The sequence below is a fragment of the Neofelis nebulosa genome, chromosome 3 (genome assembly GCF_028018385.1).
Source record: "Neofelis nebulosa isolate mNeoNeb1 chromosome 3, mNeoNeb1.pri, whole genome shotgun sequence".
Classification (NCBI taxonomy): Eukaryota; Metazoa; Chordata; class Mammalia; order Carnivora; family Felidae; genus Neofelis; species Neofelis nebulosa.
In genome coordinates, this window is record NC_080784.1 from 50266315 (window position 1) to 50283459 (window position 17145).

At 45.9% G+C, this 17145-nt stretch overlaps 1 protein-coding gene and 1 pseudogene across 1 annotated transcript in view; both read left to right on the forward strand.

Annotated features, from left to right (window-relative positions):
* The window catches only part of SCARA3 (scavenger receptor class A member 3), a 50964-nt gene that overhangs the window by 8909 nt on the left and 24910 nt on the right, over positions 1-17145 (forward strand). The window contains exons 2-3 of the mRNA XM_058720751.1: positions 15067-15165; positions 16573-16692. Coding sequence (XP_058576734.1) covers positions 15067-15165; positions 16573-16692 — 219 coding nt within the window. The remainder of the gene's footprint in view (positions 1-15066; positions 15166-16572; positions 16693-17145) is intronic.
* Positions 8622-11777, forward strand: LOC131506779 (small ribosomal subunit protein eS24-like; annotated as a pseudogene).

The window sequence follows — 17145 nt, forward strand, 5'->3', positions numbered from 1 at the left end:
ATAGAGCATGAATGGGGGAGGGTCAGAGAGAGGGAGACACAGAATCTGAAACAGACTCCAGGCTCTGAGCTGTCAGCACAGAGCCCGACGCGGGGCTCGAACTCACCAACCAAGAGATCATGACCTGACCCGAAGTCGGACCCTCAACCGACTGTGCCACCCAGGCGCCCCTCTCATTGGGTTTCCACAGCAGCTCTGTGAGAAGATGGCGTGCTCTCTAGTTTGCACGTGAAGTTGAGAGAAGGGAAGAGAGACCCCACAAGAGAGAGAGCAGGAGCCTCAAGTGGTGAAACACAGGGAGAGTGAAGGGTTTGAAGATCCAGAAGTGACCACAGAGATCAAGCAACTGGTGATTCCCACCCCTCCCCCACCATTTGCACGGGGTTTCAGGGTTCAGGGGCAGCGGAGGGGTCCCTGTCTACACAGAGGAGGACCAGTGTGTATGTGATGGGGGAGGGTTGGGTCTGTTGCATGGAGTGACTAGAATAGGCAAGGTTCTTTTCTCACATGGAGGCCACACTGCCCCTTGAAGGGGTTTCTAGAAATGGGGCGGGCATCTGGAGTTATCACAGTGACCAGGGATTGCTGCTGGCATTTAGCGGGCTCGAATGCCAGAAGTCTGCACAGTGTGGGTAAGCCCTGTCTAACAAAGAATTGTGCCCCCCAGATGATGGTCCCCCAGTTGGGAACACAGAGGGCAAGAAAGGCAAGGAAAGTTGTCGGGGATAAAGAGGGCTTAGGATAAAGGGTGAGTCTCCCCTCAGCCTCTGTGGTGACCCGGGAGCACAGTGGAAGGCAGGCTGAGGGCTGGCTCCGAGGACTGACACAGAGGTGGGCAGGAGGAGAGCAAAAACCCGTCCCAGAGTACCAAATGTGGATTTTAGGAATGAAGGCGCAGGGAGCAGGTGATCATCACAGGGAAGCAGATCATGACAAGTTGATGAGCCGGAGAATCTGAAAGAGAAGGACCGGATTCATTAGAGCAGAGAGGGGCAGACGGATTCCCATCGGAATATAGCTGTATCCACACAGGAAGCCTGCTGGGAGGGGGTAATGGCAGGAGGATTCTAATGAAAACAATTTTGCAACCGTAATTATAGCATTCTGCAACCCTAAACTATAGCCATTCTGCAACTTTAAATATAGCATTGGCTCCTGAGAAGACTCTGAAATCTTTATTTTTACCGGCCCAATTGGCCGTTTTTGAAAACCCACTCTGTGAACTCCATAGAAGATAATCATCAAAATATGTTCCTTGAAGTTCCCAAAGAAAGACCTTTTATTCAGTTCCTCGAATCTCTCCCCCTCGCTGACTCTGATGGAAGATTGCAGTCCCAGAAAGGCTACGGAGTGAATTAACTCCATATTTTTGGTCAACCAAAAGAAAGCCAGAGTCGGTGACCACAGTTGAGTTAGCAGTTGGTTCACAGGTCCAGGCTATTTTCCACCTCCAGGGAGAAGTGAACAGAGCTCAACCCCAACAGAGTCAGCAGTCCCGCCAAAAATGTGCCAAGGCATGAACTTTCAATCACACTTTCTACGTGGCTCTGTGAGAGCAGAGGCACAAAAAGGGGGGGGTGGGGTGCCTGGGTGACTCAGTCGGTTAAGCGTCCGACTTTGGCTCAGGTCATGATCTCGTGGTTTGTGGGTTCGGGCCCCTCATCGGGCTCTGTGCTGACAGATCAGAGCCTGGAGCCTGCTTGGGATTCTGTGTCTCCCTCTCTCTCGGCCCCTCCTCTGCTTGCACTGTTTCTGTCTCTCTCATAAATAAACACTAAAAATAAAATTAAAAAAAAAAAAGAAGTAGTTTCTCTTGTGGCTGTCCTGACACTTGAGTTGGCCATTATGACCTCAGGTATGAGGGGAACAGAGGCTCTTTTCAAATCTTCAGTGGTTGCCACTGCTTTATGAGTCCAAGCTTGCAACCCTGGCCTTCGAAGGCTGTAGGGTTGGTTGTTTGTTTTCCTGCCTGCAATTTGTGTAGAAGTTGCTGGATGAGGAGTAGAGCCTGGCTCTACTGGCTGTGCCTTCGGTAGGTCATTCGTGGTGTCTGGCTTCTTTAACACAAGGACCAGGATACACACCTCATGACAGCGATAATCCCTTGGGGCCTCTGGAACAGGGGAGGCAGAAACCGGCTCATAAAACCTTAGGGGTTTGCTGACTGGAGCAGCTTGCTGCTTATAGTCTAGTCCTAAAGGCTTATAGTCCAGGCATTATCATCTCTTCTCCCGTGTCCTTTCCCAAGCCCACCACCTCTTGTCACAATTTATGCTAGAGTTGGCAAAATGAGGAAAGGAAGGGAAAAAAGGAGAGAAGGCAACAGAGTCTACTTCTGCCTTTATGGAACCTTAGCCCCCCTTCAGACACCCATGGCCTACAGCATTGCCTCTTCCTCAGCCCTCACAGATACCTAGCACCCATGATGTTTGACACTCGGCACTGCCTGGGTTTTCGGCATGCCAGGAGTCCTCAATTTCATGGATAACTTATGTATGACCCAGGGAAGAGCCGGGGCCTTGCTTTAGAGAGCCATAACATGCTGGTGCTATTCTAAGGTAATTAATTGGGACCATTGGAAAATAATACTCCCCCCTTCCCACCAAAAAGAGGTCTTTTAGCTTTAGGAGAGGATTACCATGTCCCTTGTTCTGGTTCTGAGAAAGGGAGGGGAAGCAGACCCTACCTTCCACTATACCCCCCCCCCCAAGTTCATTCCTTTTCCTTAAAAAAGTTTTTTTTAATGTTTGTTTTTGAGGGAGACAGAGAGAGAGAGAGACACAGAGTATGAGTCGGGGGAGGGCCAGAGAGAGAAGGAGACAGAATCTGAAGCAGGCTTCAGGCTCTGAGCTGTCGGCACAGAGCCCAACGGGGGGCTCGAACTCACAAACCGCTAGATCGTGATGTGAGCAGAAGTTGGACGCTTAACCGACTGAGCCACCTGGGCGCCCCCATTCCTTTTCAATTCAAACATTAGGCCCCTGTATGTGAATGCTAAGCCTCTGCTGCTTTAAGCCTTTGCATCCTCTATGCATTAGCACCCCCCAATACCCCCTAGCCGTGGAGAACTAAGAATACACAAAATTTAAACCATATTTGAAGTCATTCGTCTTTATTTTTTAATAAAAATGAGCTCTTAAATGAAACAGCAGATGTCAAGAATTAACTAAGGATGCAGGCTTTCTCAAAGGATCGGTAAACTCATTTTTTTGAACACCCACTCTGGCTGGGCTCAGCCCTGTGCAGACTGAGGCTGGAAAGAGGATTTCAGACCTGAAGGCAATGTAAACAGACATCGGGCCTGGATAGAAAAGACTTATCCCAGATCTGTGGCCAGTCCGAGCTGGGTATATGCGACCCTGCAAGCCCTCTGTGTGTGTGTTTGGATCTTCCTTCAGATCCCTGGACGTTCAGGAACCACGAACTAACTGGCAGGTCACTTGACCTCTCCGCACCTCTGTACCATGACAGTGGGCTCTGTGACTTCTGAGTTCCTTCCCACTCCCTGTCTCTGAAAACACATTGGAAAGCTGGTGTGCCCAACATTAAGATCACCACAGAAGCCGTAGGAACAGGCAGGCATGGGAGATGGAGAGGAGGAGGAAAATTATCTTCCTGTCTCTTGGCCCAGTGCAAGGAGGGAGTACGGACTCCTGTCTAATCAATCATCCTCTGATCAATCATAGCCTCTGTATCCTCAAGCCAGGCTCTCCTCCATTCTTCAAGTCTGTTTCTTCCTCTGTCCCCTGACCGGAACAATCTTGGTGTAATGTGAATATAATGAGCCTGTGCTTGCAGAGGGCTTGGCTTATAAAAGCCTCCCAAATGCTTTGGATTATGGTCTCATTAAAATGAACAAGGCTAAAGTGGAGAGTTGCTACAGCATTCCAGACATAGGTAAATTAGAGGTCCCCCGGGCCCGCGGCTCTGTGCTGGTGAACAGGAAGTCCAAAGGATTAGAAAGAGGAGGAGACCCCCTTGGGGATCGGGGAGGGCGTGAGCTGCGGAGCTGAGATGTCAACAGAGGGAACAACGCCAAGCACTTGTGAACCCCTCATCTACATAGAGCCAAGTTCGTGCTGGCAACTGTCATTTCCCTGCCCATGGGCTGCAAGGTACCGGAACAGGGTCTTTATTAATTCCCACTTGCTAACGATTGCCAATCTTGGGGGACCTCGGTGGGAGAGCAAAGTTATGACAAAGCTGTGTGCTTTTTGAGGGGGTGTTTGCTGAAGGTCAGTGTCAGCCTTGCTTGATTTAAGTTCTCCCAGATCCCTTGCAAAGGCTATAAACAGCGATGTGATGAAATTGGCCTCAGAGCCAGAACAGGGAGGAGGCCTAGTCACCAGGGAGGGCAGAGAAGCACCATCAAGGGGTGGAGAGAATGAGAAACGGGCAGGAAGGCCTTGAAGGCATTTCTGCTCCAACGAATGGAAGGAATACCTCCCCTAGGGACCAAGGTGGCGGTAAATCCGGGTAAATCTGACAGCCCTCAGCGTGGTTCTGGCTGAGATCATCTGGGGCTGAGATGTTAGGGGGAGGTTTTGGTCAGATGGAGCATAGAGGGCACCAAGGGATTCTAGCCTGCCTCATCTGAAGCATAAATTTATGGGAAAGGGATGGTAATCGTGGTAACCCCCCCGGGCACAGTTACCCTCATAAACTGGTGGCAGATTGATGGCAGCATGACAGCCTAAGACACAACACAGGGCTGAAAAGATGGATTTCTTTTTTTTTTTTTAATTTTTTTTCTTTAACATTTTATTTATTTTTGAGACGGGGAGAGACAGAGCATGAACAGGGGAGGGTTAGAGAGAGAGGGAGACACAGAATCTGAAACAGGCTCCAGGCTCTGAGCTGTCAGCACACAGCCCGACGCGGGGCTTGAACTCATGGACCTCGAGATCATGACCTGAGCCGAAGTCGGCCGCTTAACCGACTGAGCCACCCAGGCTCCCCAGATTTCTTAGGCTATTTATGAGATGATCAGTGGTACCTGCCATGTCAGCCCTCCTTCTGCCATTGTACCCACTCCCCTCCAAGGCACACGCGTGCACACACACACACACTCGTGCACACACCCATGAGAACACACTACCTCTATCAGAGAGGCTACCTGGAGGTAGCTGTGGATAGGAAAACAACCAGGATTCAGGAGGCTTTGCCACTAGCTGGCTCGGTGACTTTAGCCAGGTGTTAAGAGATAACCCCCTGGCCCCAACTCACTTTCCTCACCTGGAGAGTGAGGAGAATAACTTCTCACCCTGTTTATCTCTCAGGCTAGTCATAAGGACCGAATGCAATAATGGATATGAGGTCTCCAGCCTCCCCCCCAGCTTAGCTCAGAATCGTTGAGAGTGGGGTGCTCACCTGGGGCTCTCGACCAAGCTTCCAGGTAGTTACACACGCGAGCGTAGACCTACTTACTACTGGAAAAGCATAATGTAAAATCATTCCTAGATTCATTTAAAATTGTGTTTGTTGAGTATGTCTCAGTGCCATATACAGCACTAGGGTCTTTGGATAAAGCAGAGAATAAGACAGACATATTCATTACCCCCAGGTCTTAAACACTGGGGAAGAGACCTACTGAATAAATAAGAAAAGGTATATTGCCTTCTACAATGGGGAGACACAGAGCACACGGAAGTATGCATGGAGCATACTGGCTATTCCAGTTTGGGAGCCCAAGGAAGGCCACTGAGGAAGTGACATATATGCTGTGCCCTGGAGGTCAGGCAGAAGGCATTCATGGTGATGATGGTGGCATCTTTAATTTGGGGTCACCTTCAGTCCCTCTCCTACTGAGTCCACTCATTTGATCATTACTCTGAGGAGGCGGTAGGCATGGTCGAAAAGATGTCTCAGTTCAGATCGCAGCCCCATCACATATTCAGTAGGCCATTAAGCAACAGTCTTAACCTCTCTGAACCTCAGTCTTTTTGTCCATGGAAGTGACACTGGAGACTGTAAAGTTTATAGGGTTGTCGTGACAACTGACACAAGGCAAGACCCAGATTTTTATCGAATTAAAAAAGGGAAGAAACAAAAAACTTCGAGCTTCTACTTCTAGTGTTACCGGCTTAAAATATTCTTGGGACATGAAGCTTATGTCCTAGATAAACTACAAGCCAAATGCATAGGTAAAGTTGAAAGAAAACTGAGGAAGTTTACAAAGACCAAGAAAAAGAATTCGAAATAGGAGCTGAAACCAATGGGTCAACACATACAGAAGCTGGGTGTCAGGAACAAGGCTGTGAGTGGCACAGGGAGGGGGCAGCAGGCTCAAAGACCCCCACCATAAATCCTGTCACACTCTGTCACCCTGAGAAACCCTGAGACAGCCATTCTTCCTGGTTTTGGGGTTTGTTTTTGTTTATGTTTTTGCCCCAGTTTTTTCTGATTGATCACAGTCTTCCTACTGGTTGCTCGATGCCTGTACCTGAGGCATTTTGGAGCTCACCCCAGCTAGTCTGCTCCCTGGAAAAGAGGAGGGGAGAAGCGAGAGGCTGAGCGGGGAGGGGATGGAGTGGAATACACCTGTCAGAGAGCTGTTGAGGAAACCGGATGTCTCCAGAGAGTCCAGAGGGTGGAAAGGGCTGTGCCAGGGATAGGCTTGCCCTCCCAAGGGTCTGGGGGTCCAGTTTATATTCAGTGTGCACTTGGACAAGCCAATTTTATTTATTTATTTATTTGTCTACTTATTTATTCATTTAAAATTTTTCTAACGTTTATTCATTTTCAAGAGACAGAGAGAGACAGAGTGTGAGTGGGGGAGGAGCAGAGAGAGGGGCCACACAGAATCTGAAGCAGGCCCCAGGCTCTGGGCTGCCAGCACACAGCCCAGTGCAAGTCTTGAACCCACGAACCACGAGATCATGACCTGAGCCAAAGATGGACACTTAATCCAGTGAGCCACCCAGGTGCCCTGGGCAAGCCAGTTTTAAAAAGCAAACTGCAGTGGTCCCAGGTTTGTTGTTGTTCCCTTGGCACCTGGTAAAAGTCAAGAAAATTCCCTCTGGAAGAAAGAGTCTTGAATACAGACCCCTCAGGATTCTGTCATTTAATCAGGGGGTACGATGTGGATGCCCTTCCACACCTCCCCACCCCGTGCCCTCCCCCTGGAAGACACTCTGGTGGCCCCGGAGCTGTGCACACACAAGCTTTAACAATTTAGAAATAGGGGCACCTGGGTGGCTCAGTCGGTTAAGCGTCTGACTTCAGCTCAAGTCATGATCTCACGGTTTGTGGGTTCGAGCCCCGTGTCTGGCTCTGTGCTGACAGCCCAGAGCCTGGAGCCTGCTTCAGATTCTGTGTCTCCCTGTTGTTCTCTGCCCCTCGCCCACTTGTGCTCTGTCTCTCTCCGTCTCTCAAAAATAAAGATGTTTAAAAAAATTTATAAATAAATCTATTGAAACATCTGCAAGACACGTGATAAAATGTTCTGATGAAAGCCTCGCACACACGCAAAATCCATAGCTCAACAGAAAAAAGAGCAAAGGCTACATATAGACAATGCATGGGAAAGAATGGCTAGTAAGCACTTGATAATGGTCAGCCTCTTAATTTTTTTCTCTAAAAAATTTTTTTAATGTTTATTTATTTTTGAGAAAGAGAAAGAATGTGAGCAGGGGGATGGGCAGAGAGAGGAGGAGACACAGAATCCGAAGCAGGCTCCAGGCTCTGAGCTGTCAGCACAGAGCCTGACACAGAGTTCAAACCCATGAACCATGAGATCATGATGTGAGCTAAAGTCAGAGGTGTAACCAGGTGACCCAGACTCCCCAGTAATTTTTGTTAATAATTTTTTTTTTACTTTTTAGAGTGAAAGTGTCAGTGGGGGAAGGGGCAGATGCAGAGAGAGAGAGAGAGACAGAGAGACAGAGACAGAGAGAATTCCAAGCAGTCTCCACACTCAGCATGGAGCGTGAAGCAGGATTCCATTCATTCCATCCATTCCATCCATTCCATCACAAACCACGAGATCTTGACCTGAGCTGAAATCAAGAGTCAGATGCTTAAGTGATTGAGCCACACAGTCGCCCCAATTTGCATGCCCTTTCTAGATGGCAGTTAGTTCATTTGTTTCCAGAACATTAAAATGTTCTTACAATGTGATCCAGACAATTCACTTTTAGGAAATTATCTTGAGAAGATCCTATATGTGCATAACATCTTATGCACAAGGATTTTCAATGAAGTATTACCCACACACACACATATATGCATATACACATATGTACACATTTTTTTTTTTTGCACATACCTCATGGTCCTTTACTTCTAAACACTTCCGTATGGATTTCTTAAGAATAGGAATATGTCTGAATACAGTCATAAACTTCATGAATTGCTTTAAAACTTTATGTAACGTACAGCGTGTGTTCCAGTGTTACCAGTGGACCAGCAGTATCCTTTGTAGATTTCCTCTCCCCTCCAGCACAGGATCCAGTCTAATGTTAAGGGTTGCATTTAGTTGTCATGTCTCTTTCACCTTTATTGTCTTTTATGACTGATATTTTTGAAAAATACAGTCCTCTCCCACATCCTTTTAAAAAAAATTTTTTTTTTGATCTTTATTTATTTTTGAGAGAGAGAGAGACGGAGTGCGGGCAGGGGAGGAACAGAGAGAGAGGGAGACACAGAATCCGAAGCAGGCTCCAGGCTCCGAGCTGTCGGCACAGAGCCTGACGTGGGGCTCAGACTCACCGACCGTGAGATCATGACCTGGACCGAAGTCGACTGAGCCCCCCAGGTGCCCCATCACATCCCTTTTTTTAATGTGATGATCGTCACTTTGTGTTTTTCTCATGTTTCCTCGTGATTGGATTGCGGTTGTGTGTTCTTGGCCAATAAATAGTATATGTGATGATGTGTGCTGCTCCAGCTAACACATCTCTAGGCACACAGTGTCCATCTGTCCCTCATAGGTGATGTTCATTTTGATCATCTGGTCAAGGTGTGGCCTGATTTCCCCGATACATAATGAGTGGGCTTTCCCCCCTCCCTCATAACAAATAAGTCATCTGTGAGAAGACACTTTAAGACCATGTGTATATACTGCTCTTCATCAAAATTTTCCCTGGAGGTAGCATCCGTTGATGGTTCTTGCCTGATTCAGTCTTTACTGTAATGAGTGCAGAGTGCTGATTTCCCAACCCCAGCGCTACTGTAAGAAGGAGCCCTTCCCCTGGCCTCCCTGGCTGCTTAAAGCTTGGCCACCATCATGAATGACAGACACAGTAACTATCCAGACTAGGAAGTTCATGACCAACCAGCGACTTCAGCAGAAACAAATGGTCATTGATGTTCTTCACCCCCAGAAAGGCAACAGTACCTAAGACAGAAATTCAGGGGAAAACCTAGTCTAAATGTACAAGACCACACCAGCTGTCATCTTTGTGTTTGGATTGGGAACCCGTTTTGGTGGTGGTAAGACAACTGGCTTTGGCAGGATTTATGATTCCTTGGATTATGCAAAGAAAAATGAGCCCAAACATAGACTTGCAAGACAGGGCCTGTATAAGAAGAAAAAGACCTCAAGAAAACAGCAAAAGGAACACAAGAACAGAACAGAGAAAGTCAGGGGGACTGCAAACGCCGGTGTTGATGCTGGCAAAAAGTGAGCTGGAGATTGGACAACAGAAGGGGTAAAAATTCTGCAGTGACTTTATCTGTGGCGTTTGTGCAGATTGTGCAGATTCCCTCATGCAGATTCATGAGGGAATTAAGAAACAGAACTTACAAAAAAAAGGAAAGAGCCCTTCCTTCTATCTATCTAACTATCAGTGGTATGGATTCATGAATTCCTGTTTTTAATGACTTAAAATAGCATTATTATACTTAATTATTTTATGACTCAAATTGTTTTAGATTTGGCCAGTGCAGACATCTTCGAGATGGTTTCTGTTTCCTTATGACATCCCCCATCATTTTTCTTTTTCATTCCTTTAATTTCTGAAATAACAAGATGTTCCAGATTCATCTTTACCTACCTTTTACCCCAACCCTAGAATCAGCCATTTCTCTAAGAATGCCTGGCTTTTTTTTCTTCTTCTTTTCTAGGACACAGAGTATGAGTGGGGGAAGGGGCAGAGAGAGAGAGAGGGAGAGAGAGAATCCCAAGCAGGCTGTGCACTGACAGTACAGACTTGAGACTCAATCCCACCAACCGTGAGATCATGACCTGAATTGAAATCAGGAGTCAGATGCTTAACCAATCGGGGTGCCCCTGCCTGGCTTTTTAAAGTGGGAAATAGTATTAGCCACCAAGACCTGGGGCTGCGAGGGCTGTTCACTGCTTTTTAAGTGTCTGCTTTCTGAGCCTTTCAACAAAGTTATACGTGTACACATACCGACACATACAGATACATATATGTTATATATGCACATAAGCATGAACATATACATAGCTATATATATTGGAAATTATGAGCTTATATTGATACCCTCAATTTTAATCCATCCCTAAGGGTTCTTTCTTGTCCCCCCCATTCCATATTTCTGTGTCCCCTTTTCCATAGTGAAAAACCCCGGGCCCAAACCACATCAACACATTTATTCATTTGCTCAGTCTTTTTTTTTTTTTAATGTTTATTTTTGAGACACACACACACACACACACACACACACACACACACGTGGGGGAGGGGGAGAGAGAGACACACACAGAATCTGAAGGAGGCTCCAGGTTCTGAGCTGTCAGCACAGAGCCTGACATGGGGTTTGAACCCACAAACCGTGAGCTCATGGCCTGAGCCAAAGTCGGACACTAACTGACTGAGCCATCCAGGTGCCCCTCATTTGCTCAGTCTTGAATTAATCTAAAGTAATTTCAGAATTGCTTTGCCCATGCTATAATAATAAATAAAATTACTTTATAAGTTTCATACGTGTTTGCACTTCCCCAATTATATCCTACCACATCCCAGATAGAGATTACATAGTCAAAACTAATTTATTTAGTTTATTTAGATTAAATAATTTTAGCTAATTTAGTAGATTAGTTCTTTCCTTCAGTATGCTTTGTATTCATTCAAAATGTAAATAAGGTTCATTTGGTTCTAGGTAGGTGGGTTTTTTTTAACCAATAAAATTTAATGTTTTGAATGTGTAAAATATTAAATGTTTTCGAAAGTCAAAACTAAACAAAAAGTTTCACGCAGAGAAATGCCACTCTGTCTATATCCCTTTCACCCTATTTCCCCCACCCCATCCTTTGTAGAAAACAACTTTTTGTTTTTTGTTTTTTTCCTTGCTGTGTTTCTTCTTTTAATAGTAAGCAGATATATGCATGTTTTCTTATTTTCCCTTCTTTCTTACAAAAAAGGTAGCGTACTGTATATTTGCACTTTGCTTTTTTATTTAATATCTCCTGGAAATTACTCCATGTCAGTTGATTGAGATTTCCGTATTCATTTGTATAGCTGCATAGGGTCCCATTGTGTATATAACCATAGTATATTAACCAATCTCCCATGCTTGAATATTTAGATAGTTCTCAGTTTTCGCAATTACAAATAATTCTGAAGTGAATAACCTTGTCATATATGTTTTCAGATTGTTGGAGGTGTATATTATGGATAAATTTATAGAAGTATGATTGTGGGGTCAGAGGACAAATATGTATGTGTTTAATTCCCCTCCACCAGGTCTGGGCCATTTGCATTTCCATCCCAATTCCCCATAGCCTGGCCAATGCAGTATATTGTCAGCCTCTGCATTTTTGCCAATCTGATAGTTGAGAACCGTTTTCACACTGTAGTTAAAAAAAACTTTTTTTAATGTTTATTTATTCTTTGAAAGAGAGAGAGAGAGAGCATGAACACAGGAGGGGCACTGAGAAGGAGACAGAGAATGTGAAGCAGGCTCCAGGCTCCAAGCTGTCAGCACAGAGCCCAACGTGGGGCTCGAACTCCTGAACTGTGAGATCATGACCTGAGCTGAAGCCGGACACTTACCAGACTGAGCCACCCAAGCGCCCCTCATACTGTAGTTTTAAGTTGCATTTTGTCTTAGAATAAAGCTGAACATCTTTTCACATCTTTTCATTTGTTTAGGGGACCTTTTTTTTTTTTCAACTGAACTATAGTTGACACACAATGTTACATTAGTTACATTAAAAACTAACTTGTAATTAGTAATTAGTTACTAATTAGTGTAATTAGTGTGTAAATTAGTTACATAGTGATTTGACAAGTTTATACATTATGCTATTCTCACCACAAATGTAGCTACCGTCTGTCACCATACGACACTATTATAATACCATTGACTACATTCCCTATGCTGTACCTTTTATCCCCATGACTTATTTATTGCTTAATTGGAAACACTTAGGGGACATTTTTTATCTCTTTTCATAATTGCCTGTTCAGGTCTTTTGTCCATTTTTCTATAGGATTTTTGGGCTTAGGTTTTCCTATTTCATCCATCCCTCGACCCCCTTCCTTCTGGTAACCATCAATTTGTTCTCTATAGTTAAGAGTCTGTTTCTTGATTTGTCTTTCTCCCTTTTTTTATCCTTTGCTCATTTGTTTTGTTTCTTAAATTCCACATATGAGTGAAATCATATGGTATTTGTCTTTCTTTGACTGACTTATTTCACTTAGCATTATACTGTCTAGCTCCATCCATGTTATTGCAAATGGCAAATTTTCATTCTTTTTATGACTGGATAATATTCCATTAGGTGTATATACCACTTCTTTATCCATTCATCTGTCGACGGACATTTGGCTGCCTCTATAATTTGGCTATTGTAAATAGTGCTGCAATAAACATCAGGTGCATGTATCCCTTTGAATTAGTGTTTTTGTATTTTGTTGAGGGGGTAAATGCCCAGTGTGTAATTACTGGATCATAGGGTAGTTCTATTTTTAACTGTTTGAGGAACCTCCATACTGTTTTCCACAGGGGCTGGAGCAGTTTACATTTCCACCAATAGTGCAAGGGGGTTCCTTTTTCTCCACATCCTCATCCTCACTTATGTTGTGTTTTGATTTTAGCCATTCTGACAGGTGTGAGGTGATATCTCGTTGTGGTTTTGATTTGCATTTCCCTGATGATGAGTGATGTTGGGCATCTTTTCCACGTGCCTGTTGGCCAAGTGGATGTCTTCTTTGGAGAAATGTCTGTCCATGTCTTCTGCCCATTTTTAATTGGATTATTCATTTTGGGGGTGTTGAGTTTTATACATTCTTTATATATTTTGGATATTGACCCTCTATCAGATATGTCATTTGCAAATGAATTTTCATTTTAAATTCCATTCTGAATTTATTTTTGTGTATGGTGTAAGAAAGTGGTCCAGTGTCATTCTTTTGCATGCTGCTGTCCAGTTTTCCCACTGCCATTTGTTGAAGAGACTTTTTCCCATTGCATATTTTTTCCTCCTTTGTCAAAAATAAATTGACCATATAATTGTGGGCTTATTTCTGCGTTTTCTTTTCTGTTTCATTGATCAGTGTGTCTATTTTTGTGCCATTACCATGTTTGTACAGCTTTGTAGTATAAACTGAAGTCTGAAATTGTAATACTCCAGTTTTGTTTTTCTTTTTCAAGATTGCTTTGACTATTCAGGGTCTTTTGTGGCTCTATACACATTTTAGGATTGTTAATTCCAGTTCTGTGAAAAATGCTGTTGGTATTTTGATAGGGACTGCATTAAATGTGTAGATTGCTTTGGGTAGTATAGACATTTTAACGGTATTTGTTTTTCCTATCCAGGAGCATGGAATATCTTTCCATTTCTTTGTGTAATTCTCAATTTCTTTCATCCGGGTTGTATAGTTTTCAGAGTATAGGTCTTTCACCTCTTCGGTTAGGTTTATTCCTGAGCATCTTATTGGTTTTGGCACAGTTGCAAATGGGATTGATGCCTTAATTTCTCTTTCTGCTGCTTCATCATTAGGGTGTAGAAATGCAACAGATTTCTGTACGTTGATTTTGTATTCTGGGACTACGGGATTAATTCCACTTCCTGAATTTTTAAAGCTCTTTAGAAACTTGGTATATTGCCTCTTTGTCTATAATATGTGCTATGAATATTTTCTCCCAGTTTGTCATTGACTTTGTTTTGGTCATGCCAAAGCATTGTTATTTTATTGTCATGTGGTCAAATGTATTAATCTTTTTCTTTTATTGCTTCTGGATTTTGAGGCATAGTTTTAAAAAATCCCCTCAACAGATATCTCCCAGGAATTCAGTCATCATGATCAGCTCGTACACCACCCTGCCCCCCCCCCCCCCCCCCCGCCATACACATCCACACTTCCCAGGACAGAAGTACTGGGTGGCTCCATCCTTAAACACCCACTCTGGCTCACTCTGCCTATTTTGGGTGTCTTTCTCCTCATCATTTCTAAAAGACCAGGTCCTGGAAGGAGGAGGAGGTATGAGGTGTCTGAGGGAACAAGAGCAATCTTCTGATTGAGGGAATCCATCACCTAGGTCTTACTTAGGGAACACATGGCCCCAGGGAGACCTGCTCCTCCCATGGTCCCTTCCACACCCTGGCAGGTCCCGGATGAGGCAGAGCGTGAGGCAGAGGTCTGTGACCATTTCCACCATTCTGTATTCTCTTTGTTCCCACTTCCTCCTTTCTGCAGCTCCCCCAGCTGGGCTGGATGCAGAGTCTTGTAGATTCACACTTGACCGTGGAGCAGAGGAATTCTGCTTGGGTTACCATGTGCCAGGGAACGGAAGGATGCTGAGCCGGGTCAGGCAACCAGCGCTTATTCCTTCTGATTCCATCCCAGAGCTTTGAGCAAGGTACAGAGCAAGGAGGCAGCAGAGCTGGCCGTGGATCTTTACCGGCTTGTGGGAGATCATGAAATCTCCTTGCCCAGAGGTGTTGGGACATCTCAGTTCCTCAGCCACTCGATTCTTCTCTCCCTCCCCCTTCCCCTTTCCTCCGGGTCACCTGGAGCTCAGGTGGGCTGACTTGTACTCAAGGGTGGGGGTGGGCATGGGTTGTGGGGATTGTAAACGAACTGGGCAGCTGGAGAGGGGTGGGCATGGCTCGAGGTTCCAGCCCCGGGTCTGACAGCACTGGCTCCGTCACAGTGAGGTCGGCCACCGGCGACAGAGATGCGTTGTATGTTACAGAAGAGGAGCTGGCTGGTGACGACGAGGACATGCCGACCTTCCCATGCACACAAGAGGGTAAGGGCTGCCCTCTGATCTCCCTGCTCCCACCCCCAGGCTGCTGACTTACCTCTCTACATGGCTTCAAAATCCTTCCCCCATTGCTTCCTGGAGGGGGAAGGGCAGAGTTGCATAGGCCTGGGTTATATGGTGTGGATGATGTCAAAGTCTGACACAAGTGACATCTGTCTCTAGGGCTCCTCCTGAGACCTGTCAGGGACCTCTGCCATCTCCCCCAGGACCCGTCCTCTAGCTGGCCCAGAACTGTCCCCTTCACCACATCCCATGCCACCCAAGTGGTTCGACCACTTAGCCCACAGGACCCACCTTAGCATTTGGATAGTGTCAGAAACCAATGCCACCTGAACTGTTACTTAGAGTAGAATTTGGTGGGTTCTGGTTAGATTAGAGCAGCTGTTCTCAACCTTGGCTGTATTTTTTTTTTTATATATAACATTTATTTATTTGAGAGAGACAGAGCATGAACAGGGGAGGGGCAGAAAGAGAAGGAGACATAGAATCCAAAGCAGGCTCCAGGCTCTGAGCTGTCAGCACAGAGCCCGACGCTGGGCTCAAACCCACCAACAGTGAGATCATGACCTGAGCCGAAGTCGGATGCCCAACCGACTGAGACCCCCAGGCACCCCAGCCTCAGCTGTATATTGTAACCATGCCAGGATGCCTGTGACCAGCCTTCAGAAATTCTGATTTCTTTCGGTCTGGAATGCAAAGGAGGCATCAGGAATTTTAAAACATTCCCAGTACTCATAATATGCAGCTGAAGCCAAATCCGCCTTAGAAATGTCACAACCGGGGACATCACTGCATGCCTCCTGGACGTTGGCCATGTGCCCGAGTAGCCAGAACACCTGGCTTCTTTCTTCTTCCATACCAGGGACCCAACTGGTGGACTGGAACCATTTGTTCCGTTTCCAGGAGAACTGCTTGTTACCCGAAAAGTTTGGGGACTGAGGGGTTTCCCAGGGTGTGTGACTGGTTTTCCCCATGCTGAGAAATTCCCACAACAGGAGACTTTCAGTGCTAAAGCCCGGAAAGTCGGAGGCAAATTGGAACAAGTTGGTCATCCAGTGGTGAAACAAAGCTGACTGCCCTGTGTTGTGGACCATCGTAAGGCCAATGCACCAGGAAGAGGTGTTTCCCCACACCATGGGCTGATTGACGTTGCCATAAGGGACACTGGTGGCAGTCATGGGGCTGTTCTTGGAAGACCCCGACTCTGGTCTCTTCTATTTCTCAAAGCTCAAGCACCTAGAGAAAACACAGGGAGATGGGCAGACATGAAAATGGAGAACAACTCCCTTCCTGGAGGCTGGTTTGATATGTGATGAGACAGGTTAGAGTAGGAACATGAAACTGTCCCTTCACCTGCAGCCTCAGCCACTGGTCTGCTTTGTTCCCCAACAGGCCGGCCGGGGCCCCGCTGCAGCCGCTGCCAGAAGAACCTGTCTTTGCACACGTCAGTGCGGATTCTTTATCTCTTCCTGGCCCTGCTCCTGGTGGCCGTGGCCGTGCTGGCCTCTCTGGGTGAGTGCAGGCTCCCAGTGGCATCTGGGAGTCCAGCATCTTTCTGGGGATCTTCATGCTTGGTTCAGACTCCAAAGGCTGGCCCCTGAATTCCGGTCAATTCGTAGCTGTGTGGCTTTGAGCAAGGCACTTGCCCTCTAGGGAGTCTGTTTTCCTACTGGGAAAATGAGAGGACAGGACCAGCTCAACGGTTCTCAGTTCCAGCTCCATGTGAGAATCACCTGGGAGCTTTAAAAGCTACCTATTCTGTGCCCCAGCCAGGTAATGTCCATCCAGGGTTGAGATCACTCTGTTGGCAATGTCTAAGCCCCTTCCATGGTCTTTGTGAGTGTTTCTCAAAGTGAGGTTGGATGCCTGCCTGCATCAGGATCGCCCCCCAGTATTTGTTAAAATGCAAATTCCTGAGTCTCGCTGGAACCTATGAAATGAGAGTCCTGTAGGCGAAGCCCAGGG